Source organism: Trachurus trachurus (genome assembly GCF_905171665.1).
Source record: "Trachurus trachurus genome assembly, chromosome: 4".
Lineage (NCBI taxonomy): Eukaryota > Metazoa > Chordata > Actinopteri > Carangiformes > Carangidae > Trachurus > Trachurus trachurus.
The window spans coordinates 26,586,157-26,613,664 of NC_139898.1; the positions used below are offsets into that span (position 1 = coordinate 26,586,157).

Below are 27,508 nucleotides of genomic sequence, written 5' to 3' on the forward strand. Positions count from 1 at the left end.
GATTTGGCTTGAAAACTTTAAAGAACTGGTGATAAAAAATTGGACTGCAGGCAATCCATCCTGTATGGACACCCCCCCTCCCCTCCCCTCCCCTCCCTTAGTTAAAGCCTCTTTTTTATATTTGGGAAAGCTCTTGGACTTGGATGAAGAAATCAACCGAGGGAAATAGGACAACATGAACACCCGTTCATCACGCCAGTGGGAGTGGCTGGGTTTATGGCCATGCTCTCGTCCATTGCCCCGAACATTAACAATGTGCGCAAGTGGTGAGCGGCAGAGTTTAACCTGCAAATGTCTGCACGTACGTCTGTGCAACTTCAAATGCCACAAGTGTTTATGTTACACATGAGCTGTCTCAATTGCACAACATTCTTTGCATCAGTCATTATAATAATAACTAACCAGCAAGGGTGAAGGCATTCCCAGTGTGTGTGTATGTGTGTGTGTGTGTGTGTGTGTGTGTGTTGGTTTGCAGAAGGCACATTCCTGAGCCGGCCTGGGAGAAAGTGAGAGAGGCTCCCGGAGGAGAGAGGGACTGCAAAACAGAATTCCCAGAGAGGTTTGAGGAGGGGACGACTGGAAAGCAGAGGCCCCTTTTTGTCACCCGGGCCTTGTTGGTGCCTCAGGGGCCATATGGACCCCTGCCTCTTTGCACCCTCACATCAGCCCATTCTTCACCCTCCGCCACCCCCCCCTCTACCTCCCACTTTTGTGACAGGACCGTCCACGTGAATGAGTCATGGCCGGAGTGAAGTCGCTCCCGGCTCACTTCACTTTGACTCTGTTTTCCATCTCTTATGTTCATTTCCTCTTCACTCTCCTTCACCTTCTCACCCAACATTAACCATTTGTGTTTTTGTTCTCTGTCTGCTCTTGGTATCATCTCTCTTCTCTCTTTCCTTTTCAGGGCATCTTGGACATAGTCTTAAAACCTGGCAATAGACAGCTGCCCCCCGTATTATGCAGCGACTCCCCCCTCCTTCTGTCCCTCCGGCCTCTTTTCTGGCAGGGTACTGGCTGTCAGTTGTGACTATAGGTTTGCTGGGCTGCTCTTGACCTGAGGTGGACCCGGCACTCTGAGGCGTCCTTATTTTATCCCCCGTGAAGGAGCGAAACTAATGGAGTCCACTTGTTGTAAGACACTGCAATGGAAACAGCGCTCTCCTACATGCTGCGGAGACGGTGTGGCAAAAAATCAGTTGAATTTATGAAAACCTTTCCGTTGCGGTGAAAGACTTGAACTGAAATTAATGAGCAAACCATGTGCTTTTAGCCACAGAGCTTCTTGTGGGTGTAAACAGTGCATTGCTTGGTGCACCACCGCCCCCTCGTTACTGTTGGCAACGACTATTTCAGATCCTCCTTGACAAAGTTTCAAGGCCCACCATCCGGTTGCAGTTTCCAGTGATCTCAAAACAAAGATGATTAGATAGCAACAAGGCAGCAAAATACAGAAATCATCAAATTCCCATCAACTCCTGAGTGAAAGATCTGACTCTTCAAGTTGCTAAATGCTCCACTATGTTGAACAGCTCAGTTCCTGGGTCACAGGATTTCACTGTTTGTACTCTACTGTTTGTAATTAATGCTGAATGGAACAGTGAAGTTAAATGAGAACAATGAGCTGACAAAATCCCGACTAACAACAGAAATATGTACAAGCTTTATTGCTATTGTCACAGTTTGAAATCCATTTATAATAATAAAACATGTGTACTGAACATACTGGAGAATCAATAGCATAACATCATGAAATTAAAGAGCCATGAAATGACTTACAGCCAAGGTCAGATTCCTCAGCCAAATCCAAAGTGGATCCTCAGGGAGCAGTGGTGAAGGGGGCACTAATGGATGGCATATTACCCAGTAATTAGACCTCTGTTGGGTGGATGAAATAAATCCATTGGTGACCCTGAGGCTTCAACCCAAGGACTGTCTTAGTGCCGATGGCAGAATCACCTTGGTGTGATGCTAAGTCTCCTCAGGAGGTGTCCACAGGCCCATGCTCTTCAGGAGGCTCTCCTCCAGCAACAGGTACTCATCATACAACTTTTTCTCTTCATCCTCTTTCAGGGATTGGACTGACTTGTCCAACTCCTGGGAACAAAAGAAGAAGAGAAGAATTAGACATAAACCACAGAGAAAAGGACAAGGCACAACTTTGAGGCAAAAATATCACACTATATAAAACCCTGTAACTCCAGTAAATGAGCAAAAAAGACCTACAGAATCACATAAAACCACTGTAGGTCTATAATTCAATTGTTCATCTTTAATGGATTATAGTCAAATATAGTTTTAACAAATTTGGATATTCATGACAAAAAGCGGCAGGAAAAAAAAAAAACACACGACATGGGGAAATATTTGCTTGTTGGGAGGAGCGTAGAGACGACATCCACACACACTGAAATGAATGTGAGATCACTACGGCACAACAAAACTTCATCTGCATTTATAACAGTCATCTAGGTTAAACTGAAACATTCAGCCATTAAAAGATTTAGCTTCTATAGATAGAAGACAGACTGCCAGGCAGTGGCTGTCAATAACTATACTGTTCCCCAGTGCAACGGATCAAATTGCGATCCATATGAATTAAACATTAGGGGCAAGAGAATAAGACAGAGATAGAAAGACAGAGAGAGAGAAAGAGAGAAAGAAAGAGGGATGGCCTACTTCAACTTTCACAGTGACAACTTTGAACCTGTGTACACACTTTTAACTGGGTCAATAAAAAACATTTGAGTCCTAACGTACAGGAGGAAGAGTGTTCATTGATACCAGAGGCTGTGAGTAAGGTTAGAGTGTAGCTGTGGACACAAGGTCTTTTTCAAGGCCACTACAAATATTGACAGATGGAATATCAATCATCATGCATTTAGTTTGTCTAGACTTCTACAAACTACATGAGGACCCAAACTAAAACCCCTCCACTGGCTCTGGAGGTGGCTGGCTGTCTAACTAAATACATAAGTGCTTGGATTTATCTTCATAAAGCTGGGTGAGATAAATTAATAGTTCAAATTCATTGTGCAGCATTTGGTCACATGGGAAGTTACAGAAGTATTTCACAAAAAAATGGAAAAATAAATTCTCATTGAGGTGGTAATTCTTCACAGTTTCATTGATTTGAACCGATTACACACTGTTTTCACATTGTCACTTTGATCTTGTTGATGCAAAGATTAGTTATTATATAGCTTTTTAAAAATATACTCTAATTTCTGTTTAGAATCAAAATCAATAACTCACCATCTTCTTCTTCAGTTCTTCAGCCTCCCTTTTCTCTTTCACCCACATTTCCTCTCTCTTCAAATAATCCTTCAATGCATCTTCCTCCTTCTCAAAGTATTTATTCATACTCAAAATCTGCACTCACACACAGGGGAAAGAGATGAATTAGCAACCATTAAATAAACCTGCGCTCTGATTGTTGTTGTGTATCTACCTGCTGCAACAAGAAAGTAAAGGGCAGAAGCTTCTGTTGAGGGTAAGTGGTCAACAAAGCATCCACTAGACACTGAAAACTGCTGGATTTAATTAGCGACTTTCCACATCCATAGGGACTCATCTATAAGAGCTGGCAACTGTCAACTATCCTGAACCAACTCTAACCCTAATATAAACATCTCTGCTTCTACTGTCCTGTTGATATCAATGCAGTAAAGAAGCAAAAAGAAACTTGACGTATGAATGGCAGTGAACTAGTGTTGGCATGCTGCAGTAGTGGAGTTGTTTCTCAGTTACTCAACCTTGACAAACTGTAAATGTTTTTGAAGAATAAATAATACACAGAAAACTCCTAACCACCTTCAAAGTGAGTACGTACGAGGAGTCAGGAGACAGTCTTACCTCAGTCTTCGAGGGAACGCTGAATGTCCTTGGGATTTCAAAAACACGCACCATTCCAAGGTCGTCGCTCACAGCTAGGAAGTGCTGCTTGGCTGTAGTTACAAATAAACAAAACAAAAAACAAAGCAAAACAAAACAGAAGATGAGCAAAAAGATATTTTGTATGGTCGTCCAAGACAAAGATTGAAGAAAAATAATTAATAACAATGATAAATATTCAGTTAAACTAAACTGGACACATGTATGGGTTACTGAACGGGCCTATGGGCACAATTGGCCCCCCTGAAGTCTCAGGCCCTTAGGCAACAGCCTCTCTATGAACTGACTGCTAATAGTTATTGTTCAAGGTCTAAAAAACAAAGGAAACTTGATGGACATATTGATTATAATGAGACCCAAATGCTTAATTTGGTGCATTAATGAGCTTCCAGCAGACAAAAGTTTATAATTAGGAAGAAAATAATATCTTTAACAAATAACTTTAACACTTTTGGGGGCTTTTGGGGAACAGAAATTACTTTACACTTTGCTTAATATCATACACCAAAAATAGCCAGAACTCACGGGAGTAAGTCCAGGGTTTCAGGCAGGTGATCTTGGTGTTGGTGACACCTGCTTGGATGTGTGCAGGCTCGGTGCTGTTTTCCAGCAGGTTCCACACATCAATACCACCATCATTTTTCCCAATGAAGAAGACAGCTGGTCGGGACAGGGACCAGCATCCCACGGTACACTGCTGCTCAAAGGTTGGTGACAGTATGATGGGGTCGTTCTGGATGTTGACAAGAAGCCAAACAGAGTCATTGGATTTTAAATGCAATAAATCTGGTCTGATGAAAGTTAGATATCATGGAGTTTATGCTGTTGTATGTGTATCATGATGAACGACAAGATTGCAGAAACCTGTCGAATGACCAGGTGTTGTTACCATGACTTCTTCCTTCCAGATGGCAAAGTGCCAGCCTCCCGTCGTCAAAATAATGTCTTTGAGGAAGGGTGACCGCTGCACTGTATTTATCATCCAGTGATGGACGTTAGAGCAGTGGAGAGGTTTGCCACCTTGGAGAGAGAATAGAGAGGCAGGCCAGAAGGTGCACTGTTTTATTTGACAATAATTTGCTGCCACTGAAGCAACAGGACGCTGCACGTAGCAATTAACCCCTTTGTCTTCCTGCAAAGTAGCTGGCTAATCCATAATCAGGGTATATACAGGAATCTTGAAGTTAATTCTAATACCTTTTTAAGACTTTTTCTAGACCTTCTCAATATTTTTCAATACCTCACCGCCACTTCAAGCTGTAACCATTTACATCAGTGACACTTTTAACTTAACAGTTCTAGTTTGTGATAAAGACTACAGACCACTATGATACAACAGAATTCAAAATAGGCTAGGATAATAAATAAAAGGCAAAGTTTATAATAATAATAATAATTAAAAAAAAACATTGCTCCACTCTCAAAAAACCAAAACAACAATCTTCTTTTCTTTTTTATGTACCGTTATGTTATGTTCATCTTTGTTTTTTAATAAAATAAATAAATTCACACACTTTCAAAATGTTTTTTAGGACTCAAACTCTTGGACAGCTAATTCAGAAAAAATACCTTCAAAATTTAAGACTTTATAAAGTCGTGAAAAGACTTTTTAATACTTTTTAAGGGTCTTAATTTTCCCAAAATTGATTTATCACCTTTTAATACTTTTCAAGACCCCGCGGATACCCTGATAATGGTGATTACATTCAACATGGCTTCCAAACAAAAGAGATAACTTAACAGTTATTGAAATACCTTGAATACACTAATGCTTGTGAACTGAACTGGTTAGGATCCTTCAATTTGCGTTAACAATGTTGATCCAGAATACTCACTGTCTACGCTCTGTTCGTCCTGTTTCCAGGTAGTGTAAAGAACCTCTCCATCCTGATGGTTAAAAGGTTCACATTGAAGAACAAGATAATGACAGATATAATATGAAGATTCAGTTAATCCAATCACGTGGCTATATTATGAAGTTTGTTCCCTGCATCTACTGTGACACTGTGACACTGTGACACAAGAAGGACTTGACTAGTTATATAATTTACTCTGAGAGTGAGGGATATTGTTTAGTGGCCCGTATGAAGAAGAGAAAGGGTTACAGAATAAATAGATTCAGTGTTGACATGGATACCTGACTATAAGGGACTACAGATGCAAATTAGCTTAAAGCTACAATCTGGTATAGTGCATCACATGGCAACATTTATGTTTTAACTGTACATTTATGTCTTAATTATGTACTTCCACCATTTGTTCTGGACCTTTAGATAGTTAGAATAAAACTGTCCTTCAAGCAGCGTGTCCAGTGTTGCACTGGTTTTGATATTGTTTAGTCCATTGTTCACCTCTGTTCCAATCAAAAGGTTGGTATTGACATCCTCCAGGGCTGTGGGTGCTTTGGCTGAGGTTGCTCTGTCATCGTTTTCATCAGCTTCTTTTGTCGGGGGATACCGCAATGGAGCGTGCATGGTGTGGGGCAGAAATGAAGACAAGGTTAAAAGTTCAACTCATAGTACTTCTTTCTTTTACACACAGACCTTTTTGGGTAAGTCAAGAGTGACAGCATGGTCTTTATTAGAGGTTAAAGACACGATTGTACTGAAGGATTGTTTAAAAAATGGTTAGCTGCATGGGGCATACAATATCTGCACAAAACCACAAAACCAAAGCAGTGGTCATGATTATGCAGCTATTTTGGGTCTCAAGGAAAAAATCCTAAGTATGCATTTAAACCAAATAATATACAACAATAGGGGAAGAACAATAGGCAAGGCCTTAGGAAATACTACCGACATGTTGGAAGAAACACTGAAAAAAATGTAATCAGTTAAAGTCAGGAAATAAGAGATTGAACAGAGGCAATGGTGCAGTCTGTTCTGTAATCTGACCATGAACAAGGCGACAAAAGAAGGACAAAAGGGAGGGAGATGAGGTGAATGAGTTGGTAAGAAGGGTGGTGGGAGATAAAGGCAGAAGAAGTGGAGGTGGGAGTGAGGGCTTGTGATGTGAAGGCGGACAGTAAGGGAGAAGGGTGGGAGGTGTGAGATAGGCACGGTTGCTAGTGATGGAAGAGAGAGGCCCTTTCCATCACAAAAGCCCAAGTGTCTGTCAGGGACATTACAGAACTGTCCGTTCACAGCAGACCGCTCCCAATCAAGTCTCAGCCTCACTCTGTTAGATTAGTTCTGTGAGGTCAGATCAGATTACCCAGTCACACATCTTCTGGACCCACTTTCTCCCCAGTTAAGATGAGTGTAAAGATATGAGAAAGACACAATGGAGCACAGTTACTGATGTAGACATTGTGTGTAACTTTTATCTCACTGCACTACTGCTCTGTTTTGTTCTTAATCCCCCAGAGATCTTGCTTGCAAGCACTTGGAAAATCATGTGGTTTGGTTGTTGAGTAAGTTGGAGGCTTTCTAAGGCGGTTACAATAGCACAAGACGACATGCTGAATGTAGAGCTCAGAAGGAGACAGCATAGACTCCATTAATGAGTCAAACGTCTTAGGAGCACCAAAATATGAATTCATTAAAGGGATAGTTCAACATTTTGGCAAATTGGCCCATTGACATAATCCCTATAGTCATAGAAGTAGGTTTGTTACCTTTAATTGTCGTTGCAAGCTATTTTTAGAACGGCAGAACAGAGCCGCAAGCTGCTCAGAGCTACGCTACGGAGGCTCATGGAATTTCTTGGTTTCCCTCATCAAACTCATCATGCTATGAGATAATAACGGAACGTTACGAGACAGAGTTGTTTTAGACAACACGCATCAGCGATTTTGCATGAATTTACCTCGAAAACAACTCTGTCTCGTAACGTTCTGTTATTATCTCATAGCGTAGTGAATGTGCAGGTCACAACTTGTGTTGGAGTTGTTGGATTGTGTATTTGATGAGTTTGATGAGGGAAACCAAGAAATCCCATCAGCCTCCGTAGTGTAGCTCTGAGCAGCTCGCGGCTCTGCTCTGCCACTCTAAAAATAGCTTGCACTGTCAAACAAAGTTAACAAACCTACTGCTATGACTATAGGGATTATGGCAATGGGCCAATTTGCCAAAATGTTGAACTATCCCTTTAAAACCTTAATATACAGTATATTAAAAAAACAAGGCAATGCATTGGCTCAATTAGTGAGCATATTAATTTTATATTGACTAGCCACCAGATTTGTGTTTATGGAGACAGACTTTCAGCCAGACAAAGACGGGCCTCTTCTTGACCAGTGAGGATACACATGATCATCTTCTGGCCCCCAAGGACCCTGAGCAGCATATTGCAAAGAGCTGACAGTCAGCAAGGCTAATGCTCTGCAACTATGAGGGCCTTGTTTTGCAAGTATCACTTAATAAAGTGCTATGAAACTGGAGTAGAGAAGAGGGAGACAGACAGAGAAAGAGAGAAGCCGAGGGCCAAGCCGACCCTGCTCCACTGATCACTGTGCTCAACCATCCAAAGCAGGATTCAAGAATCCAAAACCCCCAAAAATAGACTCTTGCCCACACTTTTGACAACTATTAGACAGTCATGTTTGAGTATTATCTAGGATTCTTCATCCAGATATCACATTATTTGTCAGAATCTTTTGAAGGTTAAAAAGAAAACTCACATTACATATGCATACAAATAATAAATTAAATTTGACCACTTTATCTGTCTGTGTGTTTTACAGTCTGAGCTTATCAAATTCTTATCCAGGCTTCCATGCGTTAAAACAATCAGATGTCTCTTTTGCACAGTCTGTTGCTTTCAGTGACAGAGTCAATGTGTAAATCAATTAAAAGTTCTTATATGAAAAATCATTAAAGTGTTTGTTATAAATAGAGAAATGCTTGTGGGGAGACATAGCAACAGACAGAAGCAAATAAAGCCAAGCAGCCTCAAGGGTAAAATCCCTCACCTGTGCTATCTGTATTACCATTACAGGTGTAGTGTTCGAAGCTGAACTTCAAAGGAGCGTATTCTCCTCTGATATCGATCTTTGGCAGCGAAACCTGACACATGACAAGGGGGAAACACAACGTTTTACGTCTGAGGAACTGACAGACACTAATGTTCCATATATACTCAAAGCTTTTGAAATAAAATTAAAAATCACATTGTGGTTCTACTTCTGAGCACCACAGGGTATCAGCCTGTCGCTACCCGATCTGCGACGCTACCGGATCCGTGACAAAACTGGTCTGCGCATGCGCAGACCGGCCGCCATCTTGGACAGCTGCCTACGGCAACTCCACTTGGACAAACTTCATTTGGGCACTGCCCGATTTGCGTACATGCTTTAAGTTCTGTGAATTTAAAATACGGTACTGTGAAAATGATTAAAAAATAAAATAAAATAAAATAAAAACCGCGTAGGTCCGTCATAAGACAGCCGCGGCAGACTCGTTTATTCAGTGAGTGTTGTGGTAGTTGTGATTGTTTGTGGTTGTCATGGTGATGAGGCCGGCGAGAAAAGAGGACAGTAAACATTAAAAGTCGCCTGTGTTCCTGTTTTCTGAGCATCAAGATCCAGACCACCACAACCAACCCTCAATTTACATTACTAATAAAGTATTTAAAAAAATAAATAAAAAGATAAACCGTCTGTGGCGACGCACATAGGGCAGTGATCCTAAGTCAATTCAACTAAGTTTGTCCAAGTGGAGTTGCCGTACGTGGCTGTCACGGATCCGGTAGCGTCGCGGATCGGGTAGCGACACAGCCAAACACAAAGCTAAGGCCCAATCCCATTTCACCCCTTGGCCCTACCACTTACCCCTACCCCTCCGTTTTGCGCGTTCACGTGTAGGGGTAGGGGTGTCCCAATCCCCGTCAGGACAGAGGGGTAGGGGGAAGTGGTAGGGCTACATAGCCCTCCAAACGGAGATTTTTCAGAGGCACACTCCAAACGGAGGGGTATGAAAAGTTTCCCAGAATGCATCTTGCGGCAGCCGGCAGCGGTGGCTGTAAAACGAAAAGCTGTTTTATTTCTCACTGTAGCGCGGTTATTATCAAGTTTTAATATTTTTTCTTGCGAGAAAGTAACTGTTTAGGTCCCAAATGTGCGGTTAGTTTACCCAAATGACGGCGGGTTAGAAGTTTGCTCCGACGATTTTTCGGAGAAATGAAGCTCCAGGAGGAGCGGCTCCTCACAGAGGCAGCAGCCGGTCTGCAGCGCTGCTCCGCCGGCCAAATTACGTCCTCGTCCCGGTCCCGCCGGGAGAGAAGGCGGTCGTTAATTAACTTATCCGCGGGTTTTTAGAGGTTTACCACCGGCATGTTAAATTCTTTTCAGCATTTAAATGTTGGTCTCATTGATGAAATCTGACAATTGTGTCAGTAACATTAGTTTATTTGGATGAAAAGTGAAGCTTCATGTATCAGTCAGAGGAGCAGGCAGCGCTGCCTCTGGGCTCTGTGTACATAAATCACCACATTTACATCAGCAAATAAATGTTTTACAATGAACTGATCAGCCTGCATTACGTTTTATCTTATTTTATTAAGTTATATGGTACACGGCTATTTGCAAAAGCTCGCCGCATCAGCTTACGTAAAAGCCAGTGAGACTACGTGATGACGTATGTGATTGTTGAAGGGGTGTCCCAATTCGGAGGGGTTGACTTTCTACCCCTACCCCTTGTAGCTCCGTTTCAAGGGGCGAGGGGCAAGGGGTAGGGGAAGGGGTAGGGGTAAAAAAGAGAAATGGGATTGGGCCTTAGTCTGTCATTATAACTGTTAATCAAACTACTACAGAACATGTTTAGTTTCAGAATTACATTTCATAGCTACATGTTTAATGATATTTATCCACTCAACACTGTTGCTGTTTACTACCATGTGTGTACAGATTGATTTATGAAACTGCTGAAAGAAAATTATTTGTGATCATTTAACAATTCACCTCTGTCAAACGGGTTCCACTGTGAAAACACATACAGTAAATAACAAGAGTTTCAAATTGCACCCGAACCCCTGCAGTACCTTAAACAGTGGTCTCCATGTGCGATCCAGGTGTTTGAAAGCGTTGGGGACACTGTGGGGTGTCGTCTGGGTGTTCTGATCCGCATTCTGCTTTTTAAATGACGCTGACATGCTCGACATTTTGGGCGCTCGCACATCCCAGAACATTATAGTGCTTTACAGAAATAGAGAGACACAGAACCACAGATTAACAGTGGAATGAATATGATTAAATAGATTTCATGCTTATACTTTTGTATATTTACTCAGATTATGAGCCTTGAGCTGCAGGAGTGCAGGCTTAGATGTTCTGTACAAGTCAGGTTATGTAGGTGCCAGTGAAATGGAGACACTAACTGAGAGCATTTCATCCATTTACCATTTAAAATGAACATTTTCAGTGTTCAAGGCCTACCAGTCAGGAGCACAGGTGATAAACTGAACAGAAGTCTTATTCTTGTTTTCCATTGCTACCCCCGTCCTGGTCACCTAATCAGAGAGAAAGAGAGAGAGTTTCAAGATCAACAAATATCTGTGTCAGGGTTATTATGCCAAGAGTGCAAAGTAGTGAACAAGGTCCCTGTGAAGATATATAGGAGCTTAATGTTCCCCTTGGGGCACTTTGATGATTGCCTTATTCTACTCATCCAGATGAGTGCCAGTGGTTGTCATGATTTATTAGAGTGAAACAAGGGACAGGCACCAGTGGGAAACCATAATGTATTCATTGTTTCACGAGGAATATTTTAGAAACACTCAGCAATCTGTGTGGGTTCCTATAGACTGTAAGAATTCTCTGAATCTATCTGAGACCATAGATCATTGAAGTAAGAAGTATTTCTATGGCTGCTAGATTTATTGTACACACTTGTTAATGCACAACTAAAAGTGTAAAAACACAGTGCCTGTAGCAAACCTCATGTCAGTGCATTTTGAAAAATCCTGTGCAGAACATTTAAATATATTCTTTGTGCTGGTCCTGCAGAAACCGCAGCCTGAATTTTGCATTCCTGTCTTTTCTCTGCTACAACTTCAGTATACCTTATATTTTCTTAGCGCCTCTTAGAACTTCTCACTCTCAAGTTAACCCTTCACCTTAGTCAGATAAAACTAGTTATATAAATATTTTTGAGAAGAGGTCTGACCCCTTAAGTGTAAATATTTCAATATAGTTTAGAGACTTGTGTGTGTGAAGGGTTAAAATCTACCCCAGCTCCCCCTGATATGTTGGAAACTATGTCACAGTGTTTACATTAGATATGATAAAAGAGGCCTGAGATCAAGAAAACATTAAACAGTGTTTCACTGAAACCACTGAAGTGTAGTCACACAAAAACCTTTTATTACTTGAGATAGGCCAAACGGCAAGCTGATTAAGCTTTTGTAAGTTTCCAGCAACTATACCCACTGTACTCCATGTGGAAACTGTCAGGGAATAACTATATTGTGCCTCTTTGGTTTCAGACATGCAGTTGTTAATTCCCCCAACCCCTCTGCCCTCCAGCTGTGTACCTCAAACGTTGGTGGCAGCCACTGGACATCAGTAATTTGTGCTTTGTGGCTGTTCTCCAAGGCAGACACTGCACAGAAGCGTGCGACAGGAGTCTTATTCTCTTTGTCATGAAGGTCCTGGTGGGGGGTCAGACACAAAAGGCACAGCATGTACTGTACAGAGAACGCTGAAAATTAAGTCTTAACAAATCTAAATACAAAGACTTACAGTGACGCTATAAGAAAAACAGAAATGTGGTAGAAAAATGAAAGAATAAAAATATTTAATAAACAGATCAGTGTGTATTGTATGTAACTGAAGCAACTTCAACTTAATAACAATAAAAGTTTTTGCAATAACTTGCAAAAATGTTTTTATTGGAGTCCAAAACATCAACTCATATATTGTGAACTAACCCTGACTGCACGAATATCAGCTAGATTGGCTGTATGATGCACCTGTAGTTGAATTTGCTATGTACTGTACAGTGGTGTGAACAGAACACAAATCTATACAGGAGGATTTTCATTCTTTGTTTATCTGATAAGCTAGCAGCAGGTGTTGGTGTAATGCAGCTTTCACAGCACTCAAAATCGAAATAAAGCTTTTTAGCTGATACAACTGCCTTTGTTTACACTGCAAACACTGGGGAGGGCAGTGATCTGATTTGCTTGTGTGTTATCTTCTATGGGGACAAACTGTAGTGGTAGACAGAGGGCATGTGTAACAGCTGGAGTATGTGAGCTGATGCTGTTGACTCTGGGGAATGAAGAGCAAACAAGGACAAAGAGAATAGACTGAGGAGCGGAGGGAGGTGGGGAAAAAGCAAAAGAGAGGGAAGTGGTGAGGAGGAGAGGGCCGGAGACAGCTGTTCCACTGTAGAGGCAATAAAAACACACAAAGCAAACGGGGGCTGGATGATGGGGGCATATGTGTCTATTTAAATACAGCAGTCAGGTGGAAGATGTCAGCTGAGGTCAGGCTTTAAGGGACAAAAGTTGTTTGATATTTGGTGTCTCAGCTGGCTATGGTGGATTTAATGTACTTGCTGTGTTGTGGGTTTAAATATGAGCCCTGGTATTTGTCATGCGTCATTACTTCTATCTTCCTGACCCTTTCATCATTACTCTACACAATATCATTGAAACAAGGCAGATATATCATGAAAATATTACTTTACTATGATGTAAAGCCAAAAGAGAAACCCTCTGTTTCTGTTTCTTTTTTTCTCTTAGGGCACTTAAGTCAAAGTGAGGTGTTTGTATGCAGCCTTACAGCCGACTTTCTCTTGGCAGTGGGGTCATGTAATGATATAAAGTTGCTTTGAGATCTACCCCTGGCAAGTAGTACATTTGTGGAACTAGTTTTGACAGCTGAGGCTGGCTTGAAAAGGACCATTAGGCTGCTGCATTCCCAACTAATGAAAGGGTGAGGATGAGGAGAGCTCAGGAGTCAACGTATCATCATCTTGCTCTGTCATACAGCACGACTCAAGAGTACAGTCTGTCTTTAGAGCAAACATGATGCGTGCTTGAATAAAGTGACGACCCACATTTGAAGAAAGCAAGCCAGCATCATCACTTGTCAACGAATTATGATTACTGATAGCACATTATACAGGAATACATCAACACAGATACAGAACACCATGTATTGTTGTATCAACATTGTGCATGCTGCAGACAGGATACGGGTACTTACAAATGCGTCATTGGTGAGAGAGGTCCTTTTTCCACAAGACCTTGTTCCCTGTAACTGTGTGATGTGAGCAGAAATGTCCCATAACACAACCTGAGACAAGAGCAAACAAGAAAACACTTAAATACATCACATCAAACTTTGATTAAAACATAATGACAAAGAAAACAATAGAGGGGAAAAAATGCAGTGAGGAAAATAAGTATTTGATCCTCTGCTGATTTTTGCCCTTATTTCACTTGATCAAATGTGAATTATTTTATAACCTTTATATGATGATATTATTTCTGATGTTTTGTTGATATTATGTCTCTTTCTGTTAAAATGAACCTGCCACAAAAAACTATAGACCATTCATTTCTTTGTGGGGGAGCAAACTTACAAAATAAGCAGAGGATCAATTACCCCCCCCCCCCCCCCCCACTGTGGGACCAACCATGAGTATCTGATAAATAGTTTTCCTTTTGATAAAATAAAAGTCAGTCAGAAAGTAGTATGGTACAAAAGCTATGTAGGCAGAGCAGAGCAAGCAGCAAGGCAGAGAAGCAAGACAGAGTCAGGGTCTGCACCTGGCCATTCTTGCAGCCGCCAACGATAATATTGGGATCAGACGGGCAGAGCTCAAAAGCAAAAATGTCATCTGGGCACTCCAGTAGCAACTGCAAAAAAAAACCCATAGAAAAACCCACATTACAAAGGGCAGAAATATCATGTTTCAAAGTACAAATCTGCACATATTGGGTGCTTGCCATCCCAACTATTTATTTATTCTAGTCTCTCCATACACAGTTCAGCTTTTAATCCACAAAACCAAGTGCATGTAGCAGATTCAGTTTCATCAGGCATAAAGGGAAATAGACCCAGGGAGGATAGGATGGTATTTACAGAGCAGTCATTTTTCATCTTGATGTTTAAATGTGCTCGAGTTTATAATTAGCTGCGCAAATGGACTACAGCACTCCCTACAATAATAAATTCATCTATTTAAATTATATAATGTCTCCAGTTTCCTCTACATGATATCCTCTGCTGCTTTGATCGCTGCTCTAGGAGATGGTGAAACCAAAGGATGACACATATCAGTGAAAGCATACGTCATGCAGAACTCGTATTTCTTTTGAGTGATTTAGAAGCTCAGTTTTATTGATTTAGTGCCTGGGTCAAATCAATAGTGCCTCTCAAATTTTCCTAAAGCAAATAATGGTTTTGAATGACAGCACAAAGCAAATCCTTCCACCCATTTCTTAAGAACATGTGTCTCTGGGCAGATATAAGTGAGAGGAGAGACAATGTACTTGTAAGCTGTCAATGGGAGAGAGAAAAATGGTCTTTCTAATATCTTCTCCGAGTGGTGCATTCCTCGTGTCCATTCAGCGTACTATCATGTATTTTCCATACCTGGGGAGTAGTGGGGTCATTGAAGGAATAGAAGACAATGAAAGACGGCCTGACGTCAAATGTAGTCGACTGATCCTCCTCCTTCCTCTCTATCAGAGCCACAGCTATAACACCTACCACATAAAAGCACACCATACAGTGTATTTAATAGTTGTTAAATATGTTGATATGTTAACAAATGATAAGCTAATGAGTTGGTCCATGAGAAAGAGGATTTGATTAATCCCAATCGTGTACTAAATAAAATATTAGATGAGTCAGACTCCATGTTTTGGAGTGAGAAAAATTCTACTCATCAAATCTGGTAGACCAAACTCATCACTGATGCAGATTTTGTAATTTACCATAGATAGTTGGATGCCAGTTAATGCAGCTGATGTTCTTGTCCTTAGTGTACTTCTGGTCTGCGAAGACCTGATAAAGCTTCAAGCCGTCCGAAGCCTTTCCAGACCAGTCACCAGCCTCAGCTGCCCCCTGACCCTTCCAGGCATCGGTGAATACATTCATAATCTCTTCCTGCTGAAGGGCATGCAAAACCCTGCAAGACAATCAACCTTTTTATGTTAGAAACCGGTGAAAAACCTCATTAAACTACATCATTTAATGAACAACTGCTTCATAAGAGCTTACATTGGTGCTTATAAAGTGCTTTTATCTTATCTAGTACCTGGAGACAAAGGACCACAAAAATAAACATGTGGGAGTTTGAGAGAGACTAAGATTATTAGACATCATTACTTTAACTACAGTGACAGTATTCTAATGCTTCAACAGTGGTAATAATGGAGTTACCCATGGCTGATACAGAAATGTTAGAGACCAGGTTTACTTACCTGGGAGTTACTAAGTTGCAAAAATTCCTCAGACTCTCAGACTGGAGGATATCTCCTCTTTCTTCTTCACTTAATTCTCTTGGCGTGTACTGTGTAAAGTTATTACTCTTACACTTCCTGTAAATGGACATAAGATGCTCATCATAAAACGATCAAGTTGGGGTTGCTATTAACCAAATAAAGACAGATAATGTGTCACAGTATGTGGTTAACTCTATCATATATGCATGTATAATATAATACATGGCAACGATAATCTGCACAAAAATACTTACACTTGGTGTTATAATCTAATTTTAGTGCATTGAAAAAAGAGAGAAATTATTTCACCAGATGACCTGTCAGTGGTTGTTTCCCCCTAGTAGAGCAAATAGGTTAATATACACTGATCTGCTAGCGTACCACTGAGTCTGAGCACTGCTGCTCTGCAGAGTTGGAACAGCCTGTATCCCACAATCCCTCTGCATCTGCTTGATACTGAATTTGCTATCTTGATAGGAAGGACACTCCAGGTGGGCATCCTTAAAATCTCCAGGATGTCGGTCAGAAAAGGAGACTGGTAGCCCAAACTTGCTCCGCACTCTTGAGAACTTCAACCACAGCTGAGGAAAAATATGAAGTACAGTGTTATTTAATATGGATACTTAACGTGATTTTAAAATAAACTGCTGTACCTTTGGTCGGCTCTCTTTGACAGATTCTTCTTCTATTTCCAGCTCACTGCCAAGAGATACCCATGGCTTTGGTTCTGGGGTTTTACAGACTTCCTGCTCCAACTCCTCCGGTGCCTCAGGCTCTGGGGGCTTCACGACGCAGAAAAAAATACAATAAAACAGACATAACATAGAATAAGAACTGGAAAAACACTTAAATGAAAGATGTTTCTCAGTAATTAATCATAAAACTTCCTATACAGTTACACAAAATTACACAACTATTGCAAGAGTAGTTTTGAAAAGCTTTTAATTAATTTTATCTGCACAAGTTCACTAGAATAAAATAGAAAAAGACAAAGACTTCCAAACACAAATATTAGAGAGGGGTGCCAAAGAACATAGGACCTATTACTAAAGCCAATGCACTTCTTACATTGAGGATTCTTTCCTTGGCTTCTGGCGTCAGAACGAGGTAGAAGCTCTGGCCGTAAGTGAAGTCTCTGTCAAAAACCAGTAACATCTCGTCCTCTGGGTAGTCCTGTCAACAGTAGACAGAAAGCAGTGTCAGATTCACACCAGATAAAGGGGTTTCTTTGGATAGAATTAAAGTCATGCACTTGAGTTTATTCTGGCAACCCCAAGGAAACTATTTACTTTACAATAGCACTTTGAGAAAGATAGTAAGTATGATGGGGCAGGCCTTGGCTGTGTCCCAAACACGAAAGCCAGCACTACTTGGAACAGATGAGTCCTTTAGGGTGCCCATTGGTCTAATTTCAGTAATGTAATCAAAGGGACATGAATGATTTAAGTAAGAGTGGTGGTTACCGTGTATTTAATCTAGATCAGACAGTGGGGGGAAATTAGGTTAAAACTGGCTGCTCTGTCTTTTCCCACAGTGCTCGACTGGGGGTCTGTGTATCATCACGGTGTCTTAGGGGTTTTGTCAGAGAGATTTGTACAACAATGGATCAGCCTCACCAGCACAAGCTGCTTCACTGGACTGAAATCGGACACTGCGGCTCTTGTCCTCATGTCCTGTATGATGTCGTCTTTTTTCAACAGCTTGTAAGGGCTCTCCCCTGTGACGTCCTCATCAGCACGGCAATCGAAGAGCTCCTGGGTTGCCGATGTCAGGACCATGGGGAAGATATCCTCAGGGTGATCTTGGTGATACATTGTTAACAATCAATACAGGCGTGCCAGATGCTACGGAAATTATATATTAGATGTATCTGTATCTGGATGGACTCTTACCCCAACCTTCCTGAGTACACAGTAAGCACATATTACTGTTTTATTGCAAGCAGTTTTAGTAATTTATTAGTTGTTGGAGGCTGCGCTCAATTAAATGTATTTGTTTGTTAGTGTCGTTGCTTTTTATGGTGTTAGGTGCAAGGAGTTCATCAGCTTGGTCACCCTGATATTCACACGGTGAACAGGCTCAAAAGTCAGTGTGTGTGATTGTGACACAGATTCTTGCCCTTCATTTTCTGATCAAACGCACAATGACGCCTCTGATCCGTCACCTGCCCCTCCATGCAGGCGCGGACCACCCTACAATATCACAGCATGAAATGCAATCCTTTTGAATAGCCTACGCACGACGTCCAAATACTTGGAGAAGGAATGCCGTTGTTTTCTTATGACTTATGACTTGTGAAACGAAGATCAATAATAATGCAAGACTGCTCAGTTATGAACATCTAAACCAGCATTGCTGCTATATTGTTATTGCTACTATAAAACCACAGCACTGCACCACAACAGAGTTTGTCTTAATAAACAATCTATATAGACTCCACCTCCTCCTCCCATCTAAGGCCAGGCTCAGTCCAGGGCACGCTACAGTAAACAGGGCTCTGCATAATGATAGTTTTCATCCTGCTTGTGGTCTCTCTCTTCAAAGTCTTTCCACAAGGTTGCTGAGGGGACGCTGGGAATGCTCAAGTACAGCTTAAGTAACCACTTCCCAGCTGGGTGTGTCAACCTTTTCCACTCACTCCACTCAGGCCTCACACCAAATCATTGTAGTGGAAACTCACACCACTCATTTCACAGAGTTATGTGTCAACTATGGTATTTGTATTCATGGGAAATATTTGCTCGGAAGACAAAGAAAGTGTGATGTGCTATGTCCCATAACCCTCAAGAATGCAATTAAACTGTGTTTGTAGGCTGTGCCAAAGAGATATTTTAAATATGTTGGGCCTCTTTCTCTTGCATAATTCACCCAAACCTAGCATTTTTTGACCGCATACTGTAAGTCTTGATATTTATAGCATACCACACATAACTTTGGTTCTGTTTATTTTCATGTCTGCTTACACTAACAAAGAAATTAGGCCTGAATGATAGGTGTTTATCAGCTGATAAGATTAATCCTCACTTATTCTGTCAATGTTGAACAAACTCTCAGAAAATATGCATTTATGTTTGTGTTAAAAAGCCACCGTGCAGTCATTGTCATGTGGCAGAAACTAACCCCCTATTTATGGACAAAAATTTGGTTGCCAAAAGATATATCATTAAAGTTTAGAGCTAAAACTTGGTTTTAGGTCAGACCCTTAGGAAATGGATGTGTTCATTTAAAGAGATTAAAACAAACTTGTACTTATACTGGTTGGTATATAAGCTTTAAAGCTATTAAACTAATGAGTAAATCAATTAATATACAAAACTGGGTCAGCCTGGATCTGAGGACCATTATCTTCAACTCCCAACAGAGCCAACGACCTAATCTACAGTACAAAGAAGATACACATGTAGGTGACCAGCAGTTAGCCAGAAGCATGCCTCAGGGTTGGTATGCTGAATGTAAACCAAACCTTGACAATGAGGACTTACAGCTGAGTACCCTGCTCAAAGGCTATGCAACAGTACACTGAAGATCACACGAGAGTTTTTTTTTTCTTCCTGACTCTTCAAAGAGATCTCTAATCTCTACATTTCATTTAAACATGCAGCAAATAAAGCTAATGAAACATCAGGCATTTTACGAATGTTAATCAAAATGTACAAGTTGATCAAGATGAATTTAAGATGCTGAAATGGAAATTGTATTTAAAAACTATGTAGGACTCCTGGTTATGACAATTTAGATTATACAAATTTGCTTCATCCTCATCTAGCTTTAGTTTATTCGCCAGTTTTACTTAATTTTTTTGTTTTTTTCCATTCATGTGAGTGTGATTATGTCACTATTGCCTCTACTACTATGTACTGTAAGTCAGAAAAAAAGTGATTGATTGTCGCTTACCAGGGTTTTCTACAGAAGTAGGTGATGGGATCTTGGTGCCTGAATGGAAAGCAACGGTCAGTTCACTGTATTTTTTTTTGGCTGTAATAGAAATCTACTTAACACAACGACGTGTTTGAACGCATTGAAACTAGTATAGACTCTTACCTTTATGTTTCCCTTTACTGCCTGCACTGCCTGCTGCTTTTGTTTTCTTAGGTGGCATCTTTGTTCCTAGCCAGGGGCAGCTTCATTAACCTCCGGGGAAAAAAGTTGATGTTCAATTCTCTGAAAATGGAATACTGTAGCAAAACACCAAGTTACATGCATTTCCTATTTATACAGACATTTATGTTTCATTAGACAGGCTACACAAAGTGGCAAATGACAGGCATTGCAACTGCCATTATCAATGCATGTGGCGACATCTTGTGGAGGAATAATAGAAATACACTGTTATTTTGCATTCCCTTGTTATTAGCAAGGAACTGTTTGTATGTACCATAGGTATGTACTGTATAACTAATAAAAAGTTGAACAATGTCTTGTGACTGCTATACACATTCACAGTGCATTTGCTAATGTTTCAGCTATTTACATGGAGCTACCTTCATACAACGCATGTGTCAGGTTATTACTGTGTTGTGTTGTTGCTGTCAGACTCCACAACAAGAGCTGCTCCCAGTACTAAACATAATTCAAATGTGTATTATATAGGCTATTTCTTGTTATTTATTTTTTGTCTTCATCATAGGTAACTTACTATAACAAATAGGCCTACTGCTTTCTTTTTACTGCTATTGCTATCTGCTACTCATTGTCTGTCCTACATTTACTTGCTGTTGTCTGCTGCTGCAACCAAGGATCATTTTATCTTAACAACTTAATAACTATTAGATTTCCAAATAAACTGTGTTCAGATCACTCCTAAGAAGGGTAAAACACTGCCTTACATTACGTCCACGATTAAAAATACTGTTTACAATGTAACTACCGTATAGATGTAAGAAAAATGTACTTTATGTATGATTTGCTGTAATTTAATTACTTTGCATCACTGAATATGTTAAACAACCAGAGGTTAATGGTGGTCACAGGCACTAGTATACAAAATACAAAGCTACAGACACACTACAGCACGTCCTAGCTAACAATGTAGTAACGTTAACGGTACTGTAATCAAACATTACTCTTTAGCCACCTTACTGTGGCTTAAGAGCACCGCGATAACGACTATTTTTTAAAAATATTATTATAAAGTTGGTCAAAAAGTGAATCAATAAACTCAATTTTACCGGAGAGCTGCACTTTATGGATGAATAAATAGATTTTACCGGTAGTTTACAGCAGCTTGAACTCCTCCACACTTTCGTTTGGTTGTCAAGGGTAACAGTAGAATGGGCGGAATGGGTGCGGGTGTGATTGACGTTTCAAAGGACCAATCAGATCGCAGCTTGGGAAATGACGTCGTAGCTTCGTAAAAAGTTACCTGAGCCCTTTGCACTACACCCGGCACACAGTTTGAGGAGGTTACCGACACATACAGACACATCTGGGCGTTTAATACACTTTTAATGCCTCAGTTCTCATTGTTAGACACAAATTCATGACTTTTCATTGAGTCGAAGACATTTGGATTGAGCTCTTGTGCCACGGACTGCAAATTGATTAATCGTAATCTGGACATTTGGTAAGCAACCTGACATGTTTACATGTTTCCTTATTTTTCTTTTCTTTTTTTAACCTGGCAGTGTTGGCCCGAATATAAAGGTCGATGAACAATTTATATCTGATATTTTCGCTACAATAGTGGAGGCTGATCTGGTTTCAGAAGTGCGCTGTCATCAATAATAAACACCTGACTTGGTTTCCTCATTTCCCTCTTTCAGTTTCTCAGTATGTCTGTCTACTATTCACCATACAGCTAAATGGGATTAAGGTAGATTTGTAGCCTTTGTCTGTGTGTTTTTTAGTTACTATTACAAATAGCCTACAAATTCGTCAAAGGACAGAGAGAAAAGAAAAGGAAGAACAGGTTTCACATTTCCCGGAAATAATTAGTGTATCACGTGCACTTACATTCAGTGAAGCACTCCTGCAGTAGAAGCCTATAAGCTTTTAGTATTCAGTTTTTGTTGCCACTGTCAGGTGTTGAAGAATAGGGTTAATGTACACTGGTTTTCATAATAGCAGAAGTGTTTTTTACTTAGGTGTTTTGTTTCCTCTTATCTATGTCAATTTCAGAAATATAAATCCCAAAACAACAACCCAAAGGTCTTGAAGTTTAATCACCATTGTCCTGACACAGTGTAAACAGAAACTGAACACTGTTTTAACAGAACACATTTATTGTAGGGCAATGGTATATTGTTGCATTACGTTGTACACTTGTTGGTGATTGATTATTAGCCGATATCTTGATTCACACTTTGTTTTTTAAGGCAAAATTCATGGTACATTTAGAAATATGTTTTCCTAAAATGTCTTTCATTTCTCTCTTTCTAATGCTAATCAATGCATATAAATCTTTCATTATTATCATCACACATATATTAATTTCAGATATGGAGGATTCCAGTAACTTGTACGATGTTTATGAAACAAATGACCAACCTCCCTGGGCCGACCACCAGTGTATGGAGGAACTGGACAATGTGGAGTGTCTCAGGAGGAAGATCAAGTATTACTTTATGAACCCCTGTGAAAAGTATTACGCTCGTGGACGTAAACCGTGGAAACTCATGCTGCAGATCATTAAAATTGCCATCATTACTATTCAGGTAGGAGTCTCAAGCATGACCTGAACAGATGTAGCCTACAACCGCATTGTTTCACCGCCCTGTTAACAAGTGTCCTTTCCCCCTGTCAGTTGGTGTCTTTCGGGCTCAGTAACCAGATGGTTGTCACATTCAAGGAGGAAAATCTGATGGCATTTAAGCACCTTTTCTTGAAAGATTATGTCGACGGAAGCATGGAAACGTATGCTGTCTACAGACAGCAGGACACATACGATCACATTGATTACATCATTAAACAGGTAAATGAATGCTACAATTGGAAACATGACTTTTATATGCTCGATTTAGTTGTCATGATTTCTTTTGTTCATTTGACATGATGGTGTGGATGTTTTTACTTTTTGCTCTTGCGTTATAGTTAATCATTGATAGGATTTTATAATTCTACATGCTTGTATGTCTAGAAAACATTATGAGCTCCCATGACAAGCTCTAATTTGTCATGGGAGCTCATAATGCTTGAACTTTGTTCTTTGGTCATTTGATTCTGTCATTTACTTGGCTATGGCTGCATAAACTTCTCATAAAAAAAGCTAGTTAAATAACTTAATCTGCTGCAGCTCACCTTTTCCCGCCACCATGCACAATTGTCAACAACTTGACACTGGGTTTTAATTTGGTCATTTCTATAGTTTGGACTCCTGCACAACACCACAGTGGGCAATCATGAGTATCAGAAGATTGGTCGTGTCTACAGTCCACTGTTGCTGTGTCAGCAGTACTACAGGAACGGTACCATCTACCCTGCTAATGAGACCTTAGAAATTGATGTTGAAGTGAAAACAGGTAGGAATGACTGTTTGAGGTACAGTATGTGTGGAAAATGCAACACTCAACCAGGTTTAATGAGTTTATTTGGCAAAACATTTGACTTTTTTAAATGTTGTCTTTTTCTTCTTGTCTTGCCTTAACAGAGTGTATGGACGTTTATCCGATGTATCACCCGACATTGCGAGAACTTCCAGATTTTGAATTGTATTTCAAAAGGTTTGTACACAGCACTTAACTAGCATCTTATTAACAGTGCAAAACATCTTTTGGTTTTATATTTGACATGTACTTTCTGTATCTCCCAGGATGCTCTTGGTCAAAGTCACATTTGTTCTTAAGGCCATAAATTTACAGACAGTGAGACATCGAGAGCTGCCGGACTGCTACGACTTCACTGTCATTGTACGTCACTTGACTTGTTATTCCTCGTGGCTGAGTAAACACTAGTGAATCACATCACAGTTTGTCTTTTTAAAAGCAGTGACTGGACACATCTGATCATTTTATTGATTATGAGAAATTTCTTTGTTTAATAAACCCCTTTAAGATCAATCTGAGCAGTCTAACAAGAAGGATGTTTGCACATTGGGCCTGATATTGACATAGTTAAATGTTAGCTTTAGGTCCTGGCAAGTCAATGTTTAGCTCTTTGGTTCAGCCACATAAATGTAAGGCTTATTGCGAAAGTTGTCTGTTCTCTGTTTAACAGATCACTTTCGACAACCAAGCTCACAGCGGCAGGATAAAGATCGACCTGGAAACGGATGTTGACATCAATGAGTGCAAAGACTGGAAAGTAACTGGAGCTTGTACGTTTTCTTTTTCCAAACTTGATCTTAAATTACACAAAGGAGTCATCTGTGTTGCTGGGATTCAGACTTGTATCTGTGCTGTTTAGCTGTTGCTGTGTCAGCAGTTCCACAGAAAGTTATTCTGCTTCATCAGATGGGATCATTTAATTTTGTGTCTGTTCCCACAGCTCCCAGAAGCATTTACCTGACTTTGCTGCTTGACTGCATCATCATTGTGACATGCCTCACCTCCTTCACGCTTTGCGTTCGGTCAGTGATCAATGGGATTCAACTGCAGTTTGTAAGTAAACTAGTAATTGTTTTAGTTTTAGTAATAGTTCACTCAGACCTAAAAAAAGGTGTGCTTGTTTATTCTTGGGTTAACAAAGTGGAGCCTCATACCTCCTTGTAATCAACACAGTTTTACTTAATACTTTTTTAATTTAACTTAACCCGTCCTAAATTAAAATGTACAGTATTTATGGGCATAACAGCAGCTGTGGTTATGATTGTTGTCATATCAGTGTTGGTTTTAGTGTAGATATCTATTCTGGTCTGCTAACCAGATGCTCCTAACTGTGCCAAGAGCAAAACTAAAAACCAGAGACAGAGCCCCGACACTATGGAACAGCCTACCTCTGCAGATTAGGACTGCACAAAGCACTTTAAGTCTCTATTAAAAACTCATCTCTTTTCCTTGGCATTTTAGTTAGGTTTTATATGTCTTCACTTTTGTTTTATTGTTTAATTGCATGGTTTTAGTGTACATTACCTGTATCCCATTTAGCTTTATACTTATGTGTTTTATGGTACAGCACTTTGGACAACTTGGGTTGTATTTTTAAATGTGCTATATAAATAAATATGTATTGTATACGTATTGTATTTAACCTGTTCTGGTTTGTTTGATCAAAAGTTGTGATTTTTCTTTCAGAGATGGATAAAATAATAAGAAAAAACGTATGTGTGTCCATTTAGGGGCCTTGATGTGAAAAGGTTTCTCGAACCACTTTCTAACAACGTGGATTTCTTCTGTTTTCAACAGGAGTACACACTCTACTGCAAAACTCACTGCAATAAAGAAGTGTCAATGTCAGACAAGTTGGAGTTTGTGAACGGTTGGTACATCCTGATCATTGTCAGCGACACCCTGACCATCATTGGCTCAATTATGAAGATAGAGATCCAGACTAAGGTAATGGAGGGTTTGATCACTGAGAGTGGTTCATGTCAGCTGCTGCCTACAGTACATGTGTTGTTGATGCTCTGTTTCTTCTACTGTAGGTCCTCACAAGCTACGACGTTTGCAGCATCTTCCTCGGCACAGGCACCATGTTTGTCTGGATCGGGGTCATCCGCTACATGGGATACTTTTCCAAATATAATGTGAGACGAGTAAATCATTTGTCAAATGTGATGCATTTATAATCCTATGATGGTTTTATTGCTTTAGCTTTATGTACACAAACATCTCCTCTTGAAGATGCCCTTATTCAGTGTAATCCATTATTTAGTGCATAAAATACAAGGGATTGTAATATTTTCTACATTTGTTATGGAGCCATTAATCTTGCTGTCACATAAATAAATAGATCCTTATATACAATGAAATTTGAAATAGATTTATTCAGGATGATTGCAGCTAATTACCTAAAACAATATTCTTTCATGAGGTTTCCAGATACTGGTCTTTGGGGAATAGTTTTCAGCTCCGTTACCATGTGTTGTGTGGCTATTTTCAGATTCTCATCCTGACACTCAGGGCAGCTTTCCCAAATGTTATCCGTTTCATCTGCTGTGCTGGAATCGTCTATCTGAGTTATTGCTTTTGTGGCTGGATCGTCATTGGTCCATATCATGAGAAGGCAAGGAGCGGTTACATTACACAAAGAAAATGTTTTAAACTCAAAATATAATACTGAAGAAAATAATGTTCACACCTCTGATCTAACTTTTTTTTTTTAAACATTTTTGTTTTAGTTCCGGACGTTGAACACGGTGTCAGAGTGTCTGTTTTCTCTCATCAACGGAGACGACATGTATCCCACCTTCAAGAACATGAAGCAGAAGAGCAGCCTGGTGTGGGTTTTCAGCAGAGTTTACCTCTACAGCTTTGTCTCGCTCTTCATCTACATGATCCTCAGCCTTTTCATCACCATCATCACCGACACCTACGACACCATCAAGGTACAGTAAATGCCAGTCAGTGGTAATTTTTATTTTCTGTTATGGTTTTTATTCAATATGTTGAGGCTGAAACGATCAATTGTCACTTTGTTTAATGTAGCAACAGCAGCAGAGTGGGATCCCAACGTCAGATCTGCAGAAATTCCTGTCGGTGTGTAAAGACCTGCCAAACTCTGGCCTGTACCGACTTGAGAAGAAGAAAAGCTGCTTCTTCAACTGCTGCATCAACAGGTAAGACCAGACGTCCGCTCCATGTTACTCCTGAGACGCTTATCCCTTTTTTTTGTGTGTGATAAAACAGCTTTGACTATGGTAAGGTAATCTGCGTTAGGGATCTCGTATTTCAACATAAAACAGGAGATTCAAGTGCAATGTGTCAAAGCACTTTTTAATTCTCTGTGCAGTCACTTGATATAACATCTTGAATAGAATCTAAGTTGAGCCAATTTCTCCTTTCAGGTGCAGGGAGCCACAAGAAGAGAGGCTGACTTCAGAGGCGTAGCAGGTCTTTAATGTCTAGATATTGAAAAATTGTACTGTATAAACCATAACCGAACAATGAGCGGCCCTCTTATGCTGTTAAATTCAGCAGGGGAGAGGGTTTTAAATCTTTTCTCTTTACCAATACGTTTACTCAGGTGATTGATTTAATGCGGGAGAACTTCTCGTTGCTGTACAAGACTGAATCCCTGTGATCATAAAGGTTTGAGCTGAAGGAACTGAGACTCTGAAGTCCGGTCTCTATGATGCACTAATGGAGAAAGCACTTTGTAAATACACTTTAACATATTGATT

At 40.2% G+C, this 27,508-nt stretch overlaps 2 protein-coding genes across 2 annotated transcripts; one reads left to right on the plus strand and one right to left on the minus strand.

The window, feature by feature from the left end:
• Positions 1-1,971: 1,971 nt before the first annotated feature.
• Positions 1,972-18,107, minus strand: dnai3 (dynein axonemal intermediate chain 3; the record flags this gene model as incomplete). Its single annotated transcript, XM_083970905.1, has 20 exons — positions 1,972-2,097; positions 3,256-3,372; positions 3,856-3,947; positions 4,420-4,627; positions 4,784-4,914; positions 5,730-5,781; positions 6,246-6,334; positions 8,807-8,900; positions 10,873-11,026; positions 11,267-11,340; positions 12,364-12,480; positions 14,045-14,134; positions 14,611-14,700; positions 15,440-15,552; positions 15,784-15,977; positions 16,273-16,389; positions 16,675-16,874; positions 16,947-17,075; positions 17,362-17,466; positions 17,910-18,107. 20 exons carry the CDS (start codon positions 18,105-18,107, stop codon positions 1,972-1,974), a joined length of 2,490 nt encoding a protein of 829 aa, XP_083827031.1.
• A 4,623-nt stretch (positions 18,108-22,730) lies between these two features.
• On the plus strand, positions 22,731-27,215 carry mcoln3b (mucolipin TRP cation channel 3b; the record flags this gene model as incomplete). The annotated part of the gene is made up of 13 exons (XM_083969836.1): positions 22,731-22,946; positions 23,036-23,203; positions 23,597-23,750; positions 23,879-23,951; positions 24,041-24,137; positions 24,445-24,544; positions 24,715-24,827; positions 25,572-25,721; positions 25,811-25,912; positions 26,269-26,391; positions 26,507-26,713; positions 26,814-26,944; positions 27,173-27,215. 13 exons carry the CDS (start codon positions 22,731-22,733, stop codon positions 27,213-27,215), a joined length of 1,677 nt encoding a protein of 558 aa, XP_083825962.1.
• Positions 27,216-27,508: the final 293 nt, after the last annotated feature.